Raw genomic sequence first — 19,592 nt, 5'->3', positions numbered from 1 at the left:
CAGAAAAAAAATTGCTAAATTTATTAGCTTAAACGTTATTAATATTACATCTATTGACCACTGTTTATTATATAATATAAACTTAGGTAATTGTCTTATAAGGTGGCAAAGGGAAATGACATAGAACACAATAGAACTAAAGTTTTATAAATCGGTAAATTTTGTTAATAATTTCCGGGTTGGTTTCTTGCTATTATTTTGGTTTTAACAAACTGGGTATGGTTTACTGTTTATCGTAAGTTTTAGTTGAATTTATATTTGCAATTTAAGTTGATTTTATCATTTTTTATCGAAACTGTTGAAGCCTTAACCCGATACCATGTCCCATAAGTTTAATTTGCTATAATTAAAGGGTTAATTGGCAAATTGTATTGGTAAATGTTGTACATGGCAAGTTTTGAACCAGAGACTTCGTACCATACTTTTTACTAATTCGAAGGTCTCTAACGCTACCTTGCGGCCAATGTTTAAATATGATAATTTTTTCAAAAATTTTTTAAAATTTTGTAACAATTTATAAAGAGTACAAAAGATTCCGTGACGTCATTGATACCCCCTGTTTAAATAAAATATATTTTTTTATTTATTTTTTAAGTTAATTTAACTATAAATAAAAATGAGAGAACGTATCCTCTCTCGCTTTCGTTAAAGAAAAAAAGGCGGCGTAATTCTAGAATCGAGCGACCAGTTTCGGTTGTGATTGTTAAAAACACGTGCGTTCTATAGTGATTGTGACGTCATAAAATGAATATATAGTAGAATAGATAGCCGTGTGAAATATTTTGAAATAATTAAAAAATGAGAAATTATATTTTTTGGATTGGATTATTTTTTCGAATTTTACAAACAGGTAAAAAATTAAAATTTTTGAATTTTTGTTTGGAATAACTTTTATGTTTTTAAGCAGTTTTTTACGCTTTTATTTTTTGCACTTTAACGTAAAAATTTTGACAAATTTAAGACTGTTAATAAGTGTCTATAAAAAGAAGTTTTAACAAGGGGAATTTATGTGTTTTTTGTATGTTTTAGTAAATAAAAAACGTGGTTAAAAATGTCCGTAAAATTGTCTAATTTTGACGATATATTATCAACTTAAACTTACGATATTTTTAAATAATATCATAAATTAATTTGCAAATTTGTCGTTCATATCCCTAAAGTATTATTTAACATCATTTAATATAGAGTAATGAGAGTATTAGTTTGTATATTGATTCTAAATGGAAAGATTAAATCGATTGAACATTTTGTAATGTCACTTTTGACGTAAATGACGTCATAATCTTAACGCATTGTTGCTCAATAAAGATGCATTTGATATTTAGTATTTTAAATATGATATTTAAACGATTTTATTAACTATAAATTGCAAGTTTAACGTATTTTTAATTAATTTTTAATGTTGTATTATATATATAAAAAATATTAATAAAACATTTTTATTTTTTTTGATATACTAGCGCTATTTTTTGATCCCATATTATAAGGTTATTATATATGGCATTATGGAAAGGTATATTGATAAAACGTGTCCATTTATTAATTATTTATACCAACATTGTAACACTATTCGCTGTATATTGACACCTATTCATTTCATGGTCTTAAATCATAAAAAAAAACGAAAAAAATAAACCCATATTTCGATTTTTTAAGGTCCTACGCTTAATTTTAAACTTGATTAAAAAAAAAGGAATTTTTTAACATTTTTTACTAAATTTGACGTAGTAGATATATTTGTATGTGTAAAATATTTAAGTTTTGCAATTTTTTTATATATGTTAAAGCTAGCAATAAAATGTGAAAAAAATTGGCCGTAAATTTATAATGCTTATTATAGCAATTAACATTAATATTTTATATAGGTATCATGTTACATGAAAGCGCGAACTATTTTCAAAATATTTTTTGTTTTTTTAAGGATTTCGTTTCAGTTGAATAAATTGGATAATAATAACTTTTCAACACCTTATTATTACGTTTAAATTGTAACAATAAAAGGTATTATGATGTTTTTTTGGTGGTGTTTTTGTAATATTTGGCCTAAAGTTTTATTTTTTAAAATAATCTATAACTTGTTACATTTAACTTTGAATGTTGTAATTTTTTGTATTTTTTTAAGATAATATATTTACTTTAAATTAGGTTCCAATAAAATTGTTTTAAAATTTATTCTTTGTAATTTTTTGTTGTGTTTATGATATTTAATCTAGATTTAGTTAATTTAAATATAGTTTAAGTTAAATTTTTTGTCATTTTTTGTTTTTATTTAGGCTTATAAATACTTTAAAACTAGGCTTCTTATAATGATGCTACATTTGCTTGTAATAAAATCGTTATTTTTTTATTTTTAGTGTGTTTTAAAAATAATATAAAGATTTAAAATTAGGCCTAAAAAAATGTTGTGTTTAAATTTTAAATTTATCTTATTTTTCACTATTTTTTTAACGTTTTATCACAAAACCTTATAAGTTAAACCTCTTTGTGTTGTTATGATTAAAAGCAGTGGGCCAAGAAGTGTGTCTATTGTCGCATTGTTGACCCAATTAAGATCGAAATCTAATGTTGTTTTACGCGCTTTGTGTAAAAATATATTGTCCGTAAATTTTGTACGGTAAATTGTTAGGCTAAAAAATCGTTTTTTTGTGATTTCTTTTTGTTGTATCTTGATTTTTGTTTATTATTTTCCTTTAAAAAAAAACTAATTATTAAAAACTATTTGATCAGTTTGTAAAACAATATAAAAAAAAAATTTTCTAGACTTTTTTTTGTGGTGTCTTGGTTTTTGTTTATTATTTGGTTTAAAATCCACTTTCCAACTACTTAAAATGGATTAAGATCATTTTAATTCCTGTCCAGTGACCATATAAGCACCCTTGTCTTATGTTGCTAATTTATGGTGACCAGAACCCAATTTAAAACTGGTTTTTAGGCTGATATTTACTACGAGTTTTTTCATATTGTTAAAGTTAGCAAAAAATATAAATAAGTCGTTAAAAATAATACTTTTCTGTATTTTTTACAATTTTGTGTAAAGTTATATATTTTTTAGTAAAAGTATCTTAACAGTCATTGAATAACCTCTTTTATTTTAAACATTTTTATTTAAAAACTTTAAAATTGTAAACAAAAACCTATTCAAATAAAATTATATTTTTTTATTGTTAAAGATGGCGCCTTAGACAATTAAAAATACGTTTTTTCGAATCAATTTATTGTCTCTATAATTTAAAACCACTTTTTAACCACATTTAAATTTAAACAATTAGCTTTTCATGGGTGTCGAGTTTTAAGTTTCAATTTTGTTGGAATTTGAAACTTTTCTTATCAAGATTGATACAAAAACTTAAGGAAACCGAATTTAACTAATTTCTTGTGACGTCATTGGCTCGTAAATTATTTGCCGTGACGTGATAGATGTACCTTAATGACGTCATCATATTATGTCGTCACAAAAATGTAATAATCGTAAAAAATAGAATATTAAGATCGTAAACCAAAGTCATTTTCGTGACGTCATGGACACAAAAATTTTGTAAAGTGACGTCACAAATGTTTACTCATGCGTAAAAGTCTATGACGTCATGAAATAACGATACGGTTGAAAATTGACAAAAAATAAAAATCTGATAAATTTACGAAAATAAATTTTTCATGAAATTTTAAAAGCGGGACATTTTTCTCACAACGGTTCATGAAATTTTAAAAGGTTATCTTATTTATCCTCTTTAAATCTAAGTTGAAAAACAAATTATTTATTTATGAAAACCCAAAATTATTTCTAAAATAAGAAGTCTGTAGATTTTTATCTGGTTTTCAAATATATTTAAATTTAAATATTTTTTAAATCGTATTTTCTTTTAATTATTTTTAATTAATTATTTTTTTTTGTTTAGTATTTTCTAAAAATGTCGTCAAAGTTCTGGTGGACGACGTCGCACTACTTCCTTGTCACGTGACTGCTGGGAATTCCCCCTACGTCATAGAATGGCTGAAGCGTGGCAACTTGATCCCGATTTATATCAAGATAGGGAAATACCCGGCGCACGTGAACCCTCACTTTAAAGGTCAGAGTTTTCAAAATTTTTCCACAATTTTTTAAGTTTTATCCCCAATGAAAAAAGGACGACATTTTTTACTTTTTAATAATATTTATAGAGTTAAAAAGTTATTATAAATACAGTTTTAATTATTAATATTTTGTATACTTTGTGCCAATATTTTGATTTGTTAATTTCAATTGATTTGCATGATATATATAGCAATGGAATCGTTAATGAAACGAGTTAATTTACAAGCAAAAAATAAAGGTACAAATCAGATGTTGTAAAGATATTTATGCTTCGAATAGTTTGTTGTTGTATTATGTTATATCTGTTGTTGTATTGGTTAAGTTGTAATTATTTGGATTTTTGCATGCTAATGTATTGATAACAATACCAAGTTTTATTACATGTATATATATTCAAATTAATTAATAGGTTACTTGTTAATTAATATAAGGTATTTGTGCGTGCAACATTTATTTAATGTAAAATGGATTTTAAATATTATTTCTTGGACAAAAACACTTGCTTTTTTTCTATTTACTTGTCTATTTGTTGTATTGCTGGTGAAGTTGTACACAAATATGTTTAATTTTTGCATGCTAATGTATTGATACAATAATAATTTACGCTTAATATTTATACAATCAAGCATGAATTTTAAATCTTATTTATTGGACAAAATTGGTTAAATTTTAACACTTGTTCATTTTTAAACGGTAGTTTGGTGAACCGGTTACATCGTCGGACTCTGAGCCGAAAGGATTCAGGTTTGAGCCGCACCAACGTCACACTATTCGCCCTTTTACGGATAGCTTAAACATGTCCTAAACCGCACACCCTTACTCTATAAAAAATATCAAAAACCTTTTTCCTTAAGAGAATATGAAAAAAAAATTAAATTTTTGCTCTCGATCTTAGGTCGAATGATGTTACAGCGCAACAGCTCTACCTTGCGGATCTCAAATATTCAAATAAAGGACGAGGGGTGGTACGAGTGTCGAGTAATGTATCTTAATGACGTCATGAGTGATGATTCTACCGAGATCGCGAAAAATGGAGGGAAAATAAAACTTATTGTTACAGGTGATTACGTCATAAATCGAATAGTTTTTTATTATATTAGTACGTCCAATAAATTTTAATTAACAGTTAATTAATATTTTTTGTTAAAAATATTAATTAAAAAATGCGGCAAATTTAAGTAAACTAAATTCACAACGATTCGTTATTGCCGAGCAAGTTTTTGCACGAACCATTGTGAACATATTTTAAGTTCACTTTTTAACGCTACTCGACTCTAGTAAAAGTGTATTGTGACGTCACGAGAGTATGCATTGTGATGTCATCAATTGGCCTCTCATGTGTATTGTCATGTGAGACAAGTTAAATAAAAAAAAATTGTTTTTTTAAAGTTATTTTAAATTTTAAAAAGAATATTAAGTAAATTTGTTAGGTACAGCTCTATTTTTGCTTTGAAAAATCGTTTTGTTTTAATTAAATTAATCTTTTAAGCCGATATTTTAACCTAAGGATAATAACATATTAATTTTTAATTGTTTCTTAATTAAATAAATAGATTTAAAAAATTAAAATTTAGATATTAAAGTTATTTTTTTAAAACTTTTCATATAAAGTTGTTATTATTTAAAGAGTGTAATGGTTTATAAGTTAGTTTTTATAATATTAACCTATATAAATATAAGTGTACAATTGTTACAAAATGTAACATATTTGTATAAGTTAAGTGTATTAGAAATTCTTATTTACTTAATATTTCCGAGCTAGATTTAAATAAGGTATTTAAAATAGTAACAGTCGAAGTTAATCAGTTAAATAGAAAGGTTTAAATCCGATATTTGATTTTAATTCAAAACACGTTTTTAAAAGCTGGTATTCAATTAACGCTACACCAATCTGCTATAAACGTTTAAGTAAGAGATTAAGTGAAAAGGTAGCCTTATACAGTAGCTACTTAATTATTCTATACCTTCATTATTCTAAGTGCTGTAGTAGTATGACGTCACAATAGAAAAGGGCGGTTAGAGAGTGAAGTCGGCGCGGGGTTTAGTTGAGTTTTAGAATCAACAAAGTTAAGGGTAAAAAAAAAAGGTTAACTTTAAAAAGTGGGTAGTAGTTAAGTATAGCATGCAGTTGTAAAAGTAGTGTTATGTTGATAAAGTTAGAGGTATTTATTTAAAGTTTAGTGCAAAGAACAAAAGGAAAAAAATAAATTCAGTTTTTTTAAAAAAATCTTAAATGTAAATTTTAAACAATTATAACGTTAAATTTAACTTAGAAAGAGAGATTTAAATTATATAGCATTATAAAAGTTTTTATTTATCATTTCTTATGTTAATAATCAAACAAAATTAGTGAAAATTTAACAACAGTTGCATGAAACTGAATTAAAAATGTAAAATAAATTTTCGTTAAAATTTGAAAGGTTAAATTAAGTCAAATGGAAAGAAAATAAAACAGGATTTTAAAAATTTAATTAATTAATTTTAACAAAAAGAAGACAGTTTTTATTTAAATTTATTAGCACTAATTTTTTCTCGTTGTAAAAAAAACGTAAAAACGCAAAATAATTTATTAAATTTCAATATAACTGAATAGTTGATTTGTAAGTCGTATATTTCTTTCTGCACTATAGAATTTAAATTCACTTTTTCTATTGATTTTCCACGTTAGGCAAGGATTAAAACTGCTTAAAAGAGTTTTAGGTTTTTCATTATTTCAGCTAAGCAGAAAAAATAATTATTAAAAATAGAAATTATATAATCTTAAAAAGATTTAGTTAACTAAAATGCGTTAAATATTTATGATAATTTTTTTTATAAAAATTGTGTTAGTTTTTGATTTATTTAGCGATATTGTTAAAGTTTATGCATAGCCTTTCAGGATATATATAAAATTAGTATTTAAAACAAAATTAAGAATTATTATTAAAAAAAAAATTAATTTTGAGAAAAGTTAAGCAAAAAAAATTAGAAAATGTGTGTTAAAAATTTAGTTAAACAAATTTAGAAAATAAAAACATTTTTATAAAAAGTTAAACATAATAAATTAGTTTTAAAGTATCAAATAAACGTTATATCTATAGGTTCTTTAGTTATTATTACTATCAATTTTTACATGTTATTAGTTTAATAAAACGATATCAATAAATTTAAATTTATAATTTTTCCAATAATTATAATATTTCAAATGTTGATTCTGGACAATATTCATAATTAAGACCCAGTGCGCTCAATTAGTCCGAAAATCAATCCTTATCTCTGGGGAATCACCTTACCAAAGAATTAGACGAATATCGTAACAACATGCAAAAATAATGAAATATTTGCTGGTAGTAAACAAATTTGGCACGTTTATGGGACTCATGAATATTTATGATAGCTGCTGTGTGAAAATATAACAGTTAGTAGTAAGTTTAGTAAGTATAGTTAGCAGCATATAGCAGACAGGTGCAGCTTTCAAATACTTACCCATTTAAAAAAGTAAAAAACTTTAAAAGATAGTTTAATATATTACTAATAAAATATATTTTACAGTTTATAAGATACTATTTTACCAAATTGAACCTTTAATTTTTTTAAATTTGTTTTTATAACTCACAACTTAAACTATATTACATTGAACTAATAGTAAATTTAGTTAAACTTTTAGCTGTACCGTAGTTATGAATATATTGATTAGTTAAATTAAATTGAAGTTAGAAATATGAAGAAAGTTTTATATATATTGGATCTTAATCTACTACTTTTATTTGTAAATATTTTGTCACCTACAATTGCAGGTAACTTAAAATTGAATTAAATTTATAATTATTTTATTGTTTCTATGTTTAATTTTATTTTTGAATTTTATGTGGGTGATATTGCGTCACTATAACCTTTTTATGTGATGTCATAAGAGTCATTATTTACGTGTTATTATTAACTAATATTTTTAGAGCAGAATTTCATATTTTTGCAGTAATTTTCCTATAGATTTGCATTTTATTTAATAAAAATGGTTTAAATTAGAAAATGTCAGCATTTTAGCTAAATTAGTTTAATTAATTATCATTCACATTTGTTCTTAATGCTAAAAAGTTTTTTAAAAACTTTTTATTGATTCGTTTTTACGTTTTACATTTACGCGCAAACGTAAAAGTCCAAATCCTTACGTTCATTCTATTTTTAAACGCTCGGTCTAATAAGTTTCTTAAACTAGTAAATATATAAATTATTCAAACAGCTTAAAACGATGATGCAATATTAATGTTAGTCAACTTTTGAAGGGCATTTACTGTAGAGTTTAACATTTAAAAAGTCGTGTCAAATTTGTAATGGATTCGCTATAGTTTCGTGATAATATCGTTTTAAATATTAAACGATTTAATCTTTGGCATATATAATTAACATACAGATAAAACAATGGCGTATATATGGATAAAATTAATGTGTTCTTATGTACAAATTAAGATATTTGTTTTTTAAAAAAAAATTCAATTAATTAAGTAATTAACAATTAGTAGAATTGCGTAATTATTTTTTCAGTAACACACTAAAACTGCTGTTTTTTGTAGATTTTTATATGATACTATGGTATACATTATTATAATTATTTGTAGTACATTTACATTTATTTCTTTTTTATTTGCATTTTGTTTAAAAAAATTTATAAATTTTATTTTTTTTAGATCCTCCTGCTTTTAAATCCACTCCACCACCGTCCGTGGTTGCAAGAGAGGGGGAGTCCCTCATGTTGAGATGTCGTGTCGTGGGAAAACCCCTACCGGAAGTGACGTGGAGGAAGGACGGTTGGCTAATCAACGACGAGAACAAGGTATTTTGTTTAACCAAAATTTTATTTTAACACTTCTTACTTAATATTGTAAAAAATGGTATAAACACTACAGTTGGCCCCTATTTGCCTTACTCTTTGCCTTATGAGAACTATTATCTGTCTTGACACCTTATCTGATAAGGCGCGTTACTGTTTTTGGTGCGAATCACTGATTTGTTATGTTTCGTTTTAAGGGCTGCTTGTTTTTTGATAATCTTACTGTAAACAAATCTGCTATAGGCTAAACTCTTGGCTCAGTTTATAAGTTTACAATCTAAAACAGCAGTTAGCAAATAAGGAAAACGTTACAAAATTAGCAGACAACTTTAATACTAAATTTAAGAAGTGAATTCCATATAGAAACAGTGGGATTCGAACCATTGGCCTCGTTTAGACAATAACAGCATTGTGTACTTAAAATGTTCATATTTAACTTGTTATTAATAGAACGGTGAAGTGATTTCTGGCAACGAATTAAGTGTAAAATCTTTAACAAGATCGAATCGGGGAAATTATTTGTGTCAAGCTAGAAACTCTGAAGGTCAAGTTGAACATACAACCACTGTCTATGTACAGGGTAGGCACTTTTTTACATGCAATTTTATTTTTATGGGTAGACACTTTTTATATGCAAAATTGTTTAATTTATGTGCAATTATTATAAACTTTATGGCAAACAAAGATTAACTTAAAAAATAAACAAATTTTTAAAAAGGCAAATTCAATCACAATTCAACAAATTTCATAATTCTTTTTAACTGGTTTTTATTCTAAAAACGAGATTTTTTAAAATATAAATTTAATTTTTTTTCTAAAATTACATTTTCCATTTTAACAGCCTCACCAGAGCTGACAGTGAAGCCAATTAACACCACGGTGAAGGAAGGTCAAGATGCTTTTTTTGGATGTAAAGCTTCGGCTTTTCCCGTCAACATTATTTACAGGTTTACATTTTGCTTAAAAGGTTATTTGTGAGGCTTGGGGTTTTAGGTCTTATTTTCACTGCTTACATGTTCCTCTTGATAATTGGTGCCTAAGATACTGCTCTTGACTAAGCCAAAAACTATTTGGTCAATTAATTATCGGGTAATTATAATCAATAATATCCCAAACTGCAAAAGTCAACTTGAGACTGGGTCAGAGTAACAAATGTTACTCCATGTTTAGGTTATTGGGTTGACTTTCCCATATCATGGATAAAAAATATATATATTTTTTTGTTAAATTTTAACAAATTTTAAAGAGTTTTAAATTTTTTTTTGGTAATTTCATTTTCTTGTTTGCAGTTGGTTTTACAACGACACACCAATATCTCAATCCCAGTCTCTCATTGCACGGCATCGAGCCTTAAGTGACGGGACATTCGTTATTTATGACGTCACTCGTGATGACGTAGGCAAGGTCACGTGTCAAGCTGATAATGGCTACGGTTCACCGCCTTCTGCTTCAGCCTATCTGATTATTGAATGTAAGTAAAAAAAATTCATTTTTTGATTTCAAATTTTTTACACACTTTAACTTTATTAGTTAATAATTAATAATTATGACGTCATATAAACGCCATTACAAACTACCGTTTAAAGATAAAACATTACTGATAAAAAAACACGAATTTTTAATTAATATTTCATTAAATTTTAATATAAAACATGGTGTATGCTTGTAAGGTTAGAATGATATAAAACTAAAACAAGTTGAATTTTACATAAATTTTAATTAATTATTTATAAGAAAATTAAACGCCATTTTATAAAACATTTTTTAAGCTAACTACGTAGGGATGGTTATAATGTTAAGTTACATTTACTTAATGTTTAATAAAAAAGTAAAAAAATAAATTTAAATTATAAAAATAAATTTTTTTGTATTAATATAAAAAAACAAAAAAAATTATAAAAATAATGTTTTAAGGTATGCCTGATTGTGGCATTATAATTTACAATTACAAGCAAAAAAAATGTTTTTTTAGACTTTTTTACTCAATTAAGCTATGTCATTTTTTTTCATTTGATGTATATTATGTAATGCCTTCATGTTTATATGCATGTAAAATAGAATCTTAATAAAGCTTCTGGTAAATCAAATTAAATTTTGAATTCAATGTTAATATAATACACAAAAACACAGTTTTTAAGATCCCAATTTTTTGTATAATTTGTAAATTTTAAAATCTAAAGTTTCTACACAGTTAAATACATGTGAAATTAAATATTGTTATATATAGTCTATTTAAGGTAAAAAAAACAAGCAAACACATATACATTTAAAATTTAAACAACATTTTTAAATAGCTTTAACTTCACAAAAGCACACAACAACGTAAAACCACATACAGTCTAAGTTGAAGTTTAAGAATCGATTTCAGGCCAAGTACGACCATAAGTGTTTTATAATAACCACTTAAACTTGCTTCTGTGCTTTAATTAATTTAGTTTCTTATATCGATTTTTTGGAGGTTCTTAAAAAGTTTTCTTTTTATATTTTATTGACTACAAAAATATAGTTTATACTATTTTTGAAATATTTAAAGTTGTATATATTTTTGCGAACTGTTTTTTTCTAAATTGTTTTCTTGTTAAGTTTGAGGAATTTTTGATAAATATTTTTTTAATTATTTAACGTAAACTTAAAAACAAAATTATTTAAATATTTAAAGTTAGACATATTTTTTGACAGTTTATTTGATAATTTTTTGGTTAACTATTTTCAAAGTATTTTTTTCTAAATTTAAAAACGAATATTTTTTTATTACAGACCCAGCAAGAGTTATCGAAATGCCCACTTTATTATATGCTGGCTTTGAGTTAAGTTTTAATATTGAATGCAAAGCAGTTGGGGTGCCATCAATTAACACAATCACTTGGAGAAAAGATGGAAGTATTATTGTAAACGAAAACGTAAGTTTAAAAGATTTCATTTTTTGTTTTTGTTGAAAGAAATTTAATTTACTTAATTAGTTTAATTTTACTTAATTAGTGCCTGAAAATATATACTATTTAACTTTATTTTGAAATGAGGATAAATGTAATTAAATAATTTAATTTTGAAATCTAAATATTCCAGAACGCACGTGTTCATGTGACGTCATTGGGCGTTCTTACCTTTTCACGGATTCGCTACAGCGATGCAGGCCATTACACTTGTACTCCATACAACATACTGGGTACAGCAGGGGAGTCCCCTATAATGCGGGTCGTGGTCAAAGAACCTCCGACTTTTACCCTGAGACCCAGGGATGAAGTCGAAGGTGAAATCGGGACAAGTTTGGGGTTGAATTGTGCGGGAGAGGGTGACCCTAAACCCAATATTTATTGGAGAAAGGTAAAAACTTTGATTTTATTTTCAAATTTTTTGAAAAAATCTTTTTTTATTAATTAATTTCTTTAATTGGATTTTTGATTTATTTTTTAAGTGTCTTTAATTATAAATAAGAAATCAAATTGCTGAGCTTCCTATAAGTGCATGAACTGTTTTTAAAAAGGACAGTTAATTAATAAATTGTAGGTAATTGTCGTAATTATTAATTTTATTAATTAATGCCTGATATTTTTTATTAATTATATTTAATGTTTATTTAATTCCTTTTTTTTATTGATTATGCATGATCTTTATCAATAAAAATTTTAGTTATTTTTAAAATATTTTTTATTAGGATGGTGAAGACTTAATAACCACCAACAACGATCGATATTTATTAAACGATGGAAACGTAACAATAACTTCCATTAACAAACAAGACTTTGGAAGATGGACCTGTGTGGTTTCGAACCCTGTTACTGACGTCATCAGTGACGTCATGGTGTACGTCAAATGTAAGTTTTAAAATTTTTGGTGTTGTTTTGTAGTCTTAAAAAAAATTATAAAATGTTTTTTTTATTTTAGACACTACACCACATGCGATCAGTAATTTCACGGTTGTGACGTCATCAATGAGTGCAACTGTGACGTGGTTGCCTGGTTACGACGGTGGCTACCCTCAACATTATATGATTTGGTGAGTTTGGATATAAATGCAAAATTATAGTCGTTTGAACAAATTTTACAAAAAAATGTGTTTTAGGTACAAGAGAGCAGACAAGGGCGACCACACGTGGTTGACAAATTACATCGGTGGCCACCACAATGAGGCGGTAGTGAGCAACCTTGATTCTGACACAGTTTATCAGTTTTCTTTACTGCCCGAAAACGCGCTTGGGAGCGGTCCTTTTAGTAAAACTATTTCAGCAAAAACAGAAAGTAAGTTTTAGTTTTTTTGTTATGTTTTTTTATATGTACGGCTCTGGGTTTCTTTTTATGGTTGAACAGTAAAAAGTTAATATTTTTCAAGTTCTAATAAAACAATCAGAAACTTTTTATTTTTTTTAGTTCCTCCGACTAGATCTCCGCTACGGTCACGTGATCATATTTCTCCTCCTCGTTCTGTGACGTATGCGATTCGTGATGACATCATAGAGCTATCTTGGAAATCCCCCTTTCTCTCTGACGTCACAAGTCTATTGGGTTACTTGATCGAATTTCGAACGAAGAAAAATTTTGTACCAGTTCCTTCGACTCTTAAAAACTTGACAGGTCAAGGTCTTATGACGTCATCAGAAAGTGACGTCAGTCGGAAACAAAACAAGAGAGATTTATTTACGGAAATACTGAATGTTCGATATAGAAGGGAGGTATCGGTATTAGAAACTAAAATCGACGGGAAATCAAATCTCGCTGTCCCGCTAAAAACTTCAAAAACCTCCGATGACGACACGTGGCAAATCTTGGTGGCGTTACCAAGCAACGTGACATCATATACAATACCACCAAATATGTTGTTTAAGGATGTGACGTACGAGTTTCAAATATCGACCGTGACGTCATCAGCGTATAGCGCCCCAAGCGAGATTTTGCAGATTTCAACGAATGGTAAATTGTTGTTGAAAATATTTTTTTTTTTAAAAACTATATAAATATAAAATTAACTTTTAAATTATATAATTATTAAAAAAAAATGTTTAATTAAACTTAATCCAAAATAATTTTCTTTTTAATTTTAATTTTTTTTTAAAATTTAATTTTCTTGCATTCTTACTACTTTTTATATTATCCTTTTTTTGTACTTAATGTTTTTTTAAATTTTTAGGTCTACTTGCTTACTATGTGACGTCACCAGATGTGGTTATGACGTCAGAGGGTGACGCCACGGCAGCTATGTTAGCAGGAGGTGTGGCAGGAGGCGTGTTCGTGGTGCTGGCTTTAACTGCCTTGTTGGGGTTTTGTTATGGAAAATGCAAAAGTAGGTTTTTGGAAAAATTTAATTTAAGAATTAAATATTTAAAAAAATGAATTTGTTTAAAACGCACCAAGACTTTGTAATTGGTTGTAATTTGTTAATTATTTTCTAATCGTATTTTAATTAGCAATTTTTTAAATCATTAAAATAATTTTTTTAGTCAACCGAATGTCACGTGATTACAAGAATGACGTCACTCAAAGGTAATTTGTTTAACAGAGTATCAAATAACAACTTCATTGTTACGTCATAAAAAGTTCCTGTACAAATTAGTTTCGATCGAGATTTAATTATGACGTCACTAATCGTATTGTGACGTGTCCCATTGGAGTGATAAAAGTAAATAAGAGTTAGTAAAGCGAAACAGAATAGGATTAAAATAAAAATCGATTTAAAAAAGGGAAATTTAGAAGAAAATGAAATTTGTTTCAGTTTAGTTGAAGATATGTTTTAGATGTGGATACACTAAGATGTAAAGTTACGTAATTTTAAAAGTTAAAATTAAATTATTGGAATTTAAGTATGAGTCAGCTTTAATTGAGTTCTAAAAATTTTGAACAAGTTTTTTATTTTAGTTGTAGTAATTAAAATTTAATTTTAAGGGATTTTTGCATAATCTAATTAGATAAAAATTTTATGTAGTTTTAGACAATTTAAAACATAATGGAGAAATTAATTTTATTAGACGAATAGTTTATCTAAATTTAGAAAACTTTAAATAAAAATAGAACACAAGTTAATTTGTGACAAAGTCAGTCAAATTTTAACAGTCATTTAAAAAAATATTCTATAAAAATTTAAATGTATACCAACATATAAAAAATAATTTAACAGAGTATCAAATAACAACTTCATTGTTACGTCATAAAAATTGTTACGTCTCTTCATTGTTACGTCTTTGTTTTTGTATTAAGACTAATTAATTAGATTTCTAAACTTGTCAAAGTACAAACAGTTACAAAATAGATCAAATAAAGAAACCCTTTTATGTACTAAAAAGGGTCAAAAGTCAATTGTTAAAACCTAACACAAAGTTGCTTAAGAACTTTTCAATGTCTTGCTAATTGGTCGTAGAAATAGGTTACATCAACTTTACCAATTAGCGCCTTTAAAGGTCGTTGAATCACTTCGATACAGTTTTTATTTAACGCGTTTAGGGAAATTTACGATTTTTACCGAGTTTTAGATTAACTAAATTAATATAAAATATTATTAGAAAACTTTTTTTAGTTATTAGATTTTTTATTGATTAAGATTTATTTTAAATAAAGATTTTAATATAAAAATGTCAAAAAAATTAAAGAGGATAAGAAGGTAGGCTAACTTAAACTTCTTTATTTAAGTTACTTTTATAGTTATTTTTACTTTCAGTTTTAAAAAATTCCAATTTGTTTATTTTAGTTTTCTTGTGAATCGAAAATTCAAGAAAAGTGCGTCATTCGATTCACCGTTACGTCATGAAGCTGGTGATGACGTCAAGGAGCTACAAGGTAATTTTTAAATTTTTAAATATTTATAATTTTTTTTTTAATTAAATTTGATAAAAATAAAAAGTCTCAGATTCTGTTTTTATTTGTTAAGAAAATGTGTTCTAGAATCTAAACAAATAACCTTATTTATTCCGACCCAGTTACATTCACGAAACAAGAAGGGAAATGTGACGTAACAAAGCCGACCGGAAATCACGTGTGGAACAAATTTCGTTTGAAGAAACCGAAAAGTTTTTTGAACGACCCCAACCTAAAAAGATCAAAAAGTTTGTCACAAGGTAAATCGATTAATTATTTTGTTCGGAAAAAGGTGTGTTTTAAAAACAATGACGTCATTATATTGATTGAAATGACGTCATATTTATAAAAATTACGTCATGTTGTTAAATTGACGTCATGTTAATAAAATGACGTCATGTTACTAAAAATGACGTCATGTTAAAAAAATGACGTTACTTTAATTAAAAAAAAATGACGTCATGTTGACGTCGTGGTAATAATAAATGGTGTTACATTGATAAAAATGACGTCATGATATATTTTTTAAAATGACGTCATGTTGATAAAAATGACGTCATGATATATTTTTTAAAATGATTAATTTTTTTTTGTTTTTAGGCAAAACTCGTCCAATCGCTCCGATCGTTCGCTCCTCCGATGGAAAATTCCATGTTGGCCCCGTGACGTCATTACATCATTGTAACCATGACGTAACAATGCGTCCAAAAGTTCAGCGAGGAATTCGACCAATGAGCGAATCGTTTTTACCCGACGACAGAGCGCGAAGATTAATCGATCAATATGAGGTCATAAACGAAGAGGCCGAATGGGGAAGTCCCACGTGTGAGATCGATTGTTCTCAAAGCGATATCGAAGTTCGTTACGTTCCTTCCGACCAATCATATCGCTCCACGTCATTGTCGGTGCGCGATGACGTCAGCTCGCCTTGTTTTTACCAAACGACCAACCGACGAGAGTCACGTGATATGAGTTACTTAGCAACGCAACCACGTGACAGTTACATAGCGTCTTCTGCAACAGCTGAATACGTTTATTTAAAAGATCTGGGTATTTCCCTTCCGGAAACTCCCCGAAGTGAAACCGGAGCCGGATTTCGATCCCTCGATGGCCCAATGTCTTCTTATAACCCGACCCCCGCTAACCCACCAAGGGGAAAGTACCACGCACATGCCAATCTGCCAGGGGGGCATTATCATTTATCACCCCGAGCAAGTATCAGTAATCTTCCAACAAAACAACAATGCGCCCCATTGTTAAAACAATGTGTTAACCAACAATGTGCGCCATTAATAAAACAATGTGTTAACCAACAATGTGCTCCATTGTTGAAACAATGTGTTAACCAACAATGCGCATCAGGTTCGCAACAATGGGTTGAAAGACCTTCGCATAGCTCCTGTAACCACGGCTCGCTTGGAAGAAAGCAAACCACTTTGTCCTCATTGCAGTGCTCTAACGCACCGTCTAGCGGAAAGAAAATTCCCAACAATTTGACCCGAGTTATGAGTTTAGATCGACACAACAAAAAGTTAAGGCCAAACTTATTACCAATTAAACCGGTTGCCTTTAAGAAAATATTGACGTCACATTCGACGTCCATGACGTCACTATTCGATCCAAAGTCGTCAAAAACACTTAAATCGCTCTCCAGACGCTCAATGTCAGAAGAAATTCTGGGAATCCCCAAATCTGACACCGAGTTTAGTTTTACATCCGGGAGTGCAAGTACAGTGAGAAAAATTAGTTGTAAAGGAAGCAATCTTGTTTTATCGACAAAAGGTAATTAGTGACGTCACATTTTAAAGGTGGTGACGTAATCTTTTTGTTTACGTGATATTAAATTTTTTGGTAGAAATCAAACTTAACTTACTTTTAATTAATTATGTTTTTAGAACCTGATGATGAATTAGCTTTCTCAAAACAACCCAAATTTCATGACGTCACAAAAGATCGACCCTGTGACAGCTTCCCATACGTCAGCGGGTATGACCCTATTACGTCATCATTTAATCATCACGCGCCACCAACTAACAACATTAACAATAATCATGATAGCCATGACGTATTTACATCAAGTCACGTGGTTCTCGGCTCATCCAATCACGTGCGCTTGTTTTTAGCGCCACCTGGTGTAAGAGATAGTAGTGCGTCATCTACTGAGTCGAGGTAAGAAAATAATGATTATGAATTCTCGAAAAATTACAAATTTTACTGATAATATTTTTTAAATCCATTAAACTTTTTGAATTAGAGTTCTGCTTAATAATGCATTACTTACCCATAAAAAACCAAATTAGTGATTTAAAATTCTTTAAGCTATAACATGGCCATAACATATTCATGACTTTGTAGTATTCATAAATAAATTGTGTCCTAACTGATTAAACAGAATTTTTTCTAACCTTTTAGATCACGAAAAGATGCTTCATCAGTTGACGAAAAATACGAATGGGATTCAGAATTTGCGATGGAATGTGAAATATTGGAAGCTTTGAAGAATTTTGAATCCTGTAAACGTACAGGGCCAGTATCTAAGGTCAGTAAGATATGAATTTTACATATTTAAATTTAAAGTTGTGTCTATTCGTAATGTTAAAAGGTTTAATTTTAGTTTTGTAAACTGTATTTAGATAGAGATAATACAAATGAGCTAACGACTGTTTTTTAGACATATCGACCGTTATTTAATCTTTCCGTATTTACTTAATTGACTTAGAGCAGTGTGCGAAAATTTATAATGCCTATAACCACTTGCGCCACGTAACCAGTAATAATTAATTTCTGATCACAAGTTATTGTCTGTGTTTAGGATTTATTAACACAACTTCAGAAGTTAAATGTACAAGCAGAACCACCCCATCCGCCTACTACCAGCCAGCTAGAGAATACGCCAAATCAACAAGTTTTGTCACCCACTAATAGTTTAACGTCGTCTAACGATGTAAATTATTCGAAGGAAAGCATAGAACGAAGGTAGAAAATTTGATCGTATTGTTAACTGGTCATAAGATTAGATTTTAGTATAAAATAATTTATACATGACCTTATTATTTTCCCCAAAACTAATTGAAAAAATGGTCTCAGTCCGGCTACTATAATCTTTATATTTACATTATTTCTATTAATTGTGACCTAATTATTTAAATATTTTAAATGATCATAAAAGTAAATTAAAAAAATTAAAAATTGCTACTTTTAAAATTTTACTAAAAATCTTGCTAAAATTTTTTAATATTAATTACTCCAATTTACTAGTTTTTATAAAAGCTTTTTGGCAGGTGATAGTTTCGAGACATCTTGTCTCACTTACAATACCTTTAAACAATTACTTTAATACTGTGCAAAAGCTTTTTCCAATAATTAATATAAGTTTACTTAAATATTTGTTAAATGTTTTAGGTGTGCTGCTTTAAAACGAGAATATTTGGATTATCAACAAAGAAACCCAATATTAGCAACAGATGGAATTATTTGAAACTTTTCATTTTATTTTTAATGACAATTATTTTTAAATTGTATGATTCAACTTTATTTTATTTGTTTGATAATTTTTTGTAAATTCTTCAAAGATTAGTTTAAACAACGTATTTCTAACATATTAACTTATGACGAATTTATTAATATTTTACGAATTTTCAAAACTTAAATTTAAATATTTTATTAGATGTGCCTTGACCTAATTAACATTCAAGATAAAACATTTCACGAAAAAAATAAAAAAAGTTGAAAATTTTAAATCAAATTTAAGTAATACTATTACAACCCAATTAGTCTAAACAACGTATTTTAAAAAAATTAGCAAAAAATATTAATAATTGATAAAGTTATGACAAATTTATTAATATTTAACAAATTTTCAAAACTCAAATTTAAATATTTTATTAGATGTGCCTTGACCTAACTAACATTCAAGATAAAACATTTCAC

At 27.5% G+C, this 19,592-nt stretch overlaps 1 protein-coding gene across 2 annotated transcripts; it reads left to right on the top strand.

Annotated features, from left to right (window-relative positions):
* The first annotated feature begins 3,909 nt into the window (after nt 1-3,909).
* LOC145749998 (protein turtle homolog B-like) lies at nt 3,910-19,385 on the top strand. Of its 2 annotated transcripts, XM_082565902.1 has the most exons (21): nt 3,910-4,067; nt 4,968-5,132; nt 8,737-8,882; nt 9,330-9,459; nt 9,721-9,826; nt 10,169-10,350; nt 11,637-11,779; nt 11,946-12,203; nt 12,535-12,694; nt 12,765-12,876; nt 12,943-13,118; nt 13,248-13,787; nt 14,005-14,157; nt 14,315-14,357; nt 15,556-15,644; nt 15,785-15,922; nt 16,263-17,444; nt 17,558-17,648; nt 18,075-18,201; nt 18,475-18,638; nt 19,065-19,385. In XM_082565902.1, exons 2-21 carry the CDS (start codon nt 4,973-4,975, stop codon nt 19,138-19,140), a joined length of 4,176 nt encoding a protein of 1,391 aa, XP_082422028.1. In that variant the 5' UTR covers nt 3,910-4,067; nt 4,968-4,972; the 3' UTR covers nt 19,141-19,385. The 2 variants fall into 2 exon arrangements, with proteins under 2 accessions (XP_082422028.1, XP_082422027.1); XM_082565901.1 differs by lacking the exons at nt 3,910-4,067; nt 4,968-5,132 and adding an exon at nt 7,708-7,848.
* The last annotated feature ends 207 nt before the right edge of the window (nt 19,386-19,592 follow it).

Source organism: Corella eumyota, chromosome 4 (assembly GCF_963082875.1).
Source record: "Corella eumyota chromosome 4, kaCorEumy4.1, whole genome shotgun sequence".
In the NCBI taxonomy this organism is placed as follows: domain Eukaryota; kingdom Metazoa; phylum Chordata; class Ascidiacea; order Phlebobranchia; family Corellidae; genus Corella; species Corella eumyota.
Note: the sequence above shows the minus strand (reverse complement) of the source record. Positions and strands in the feature narration are given on the sequence as shown.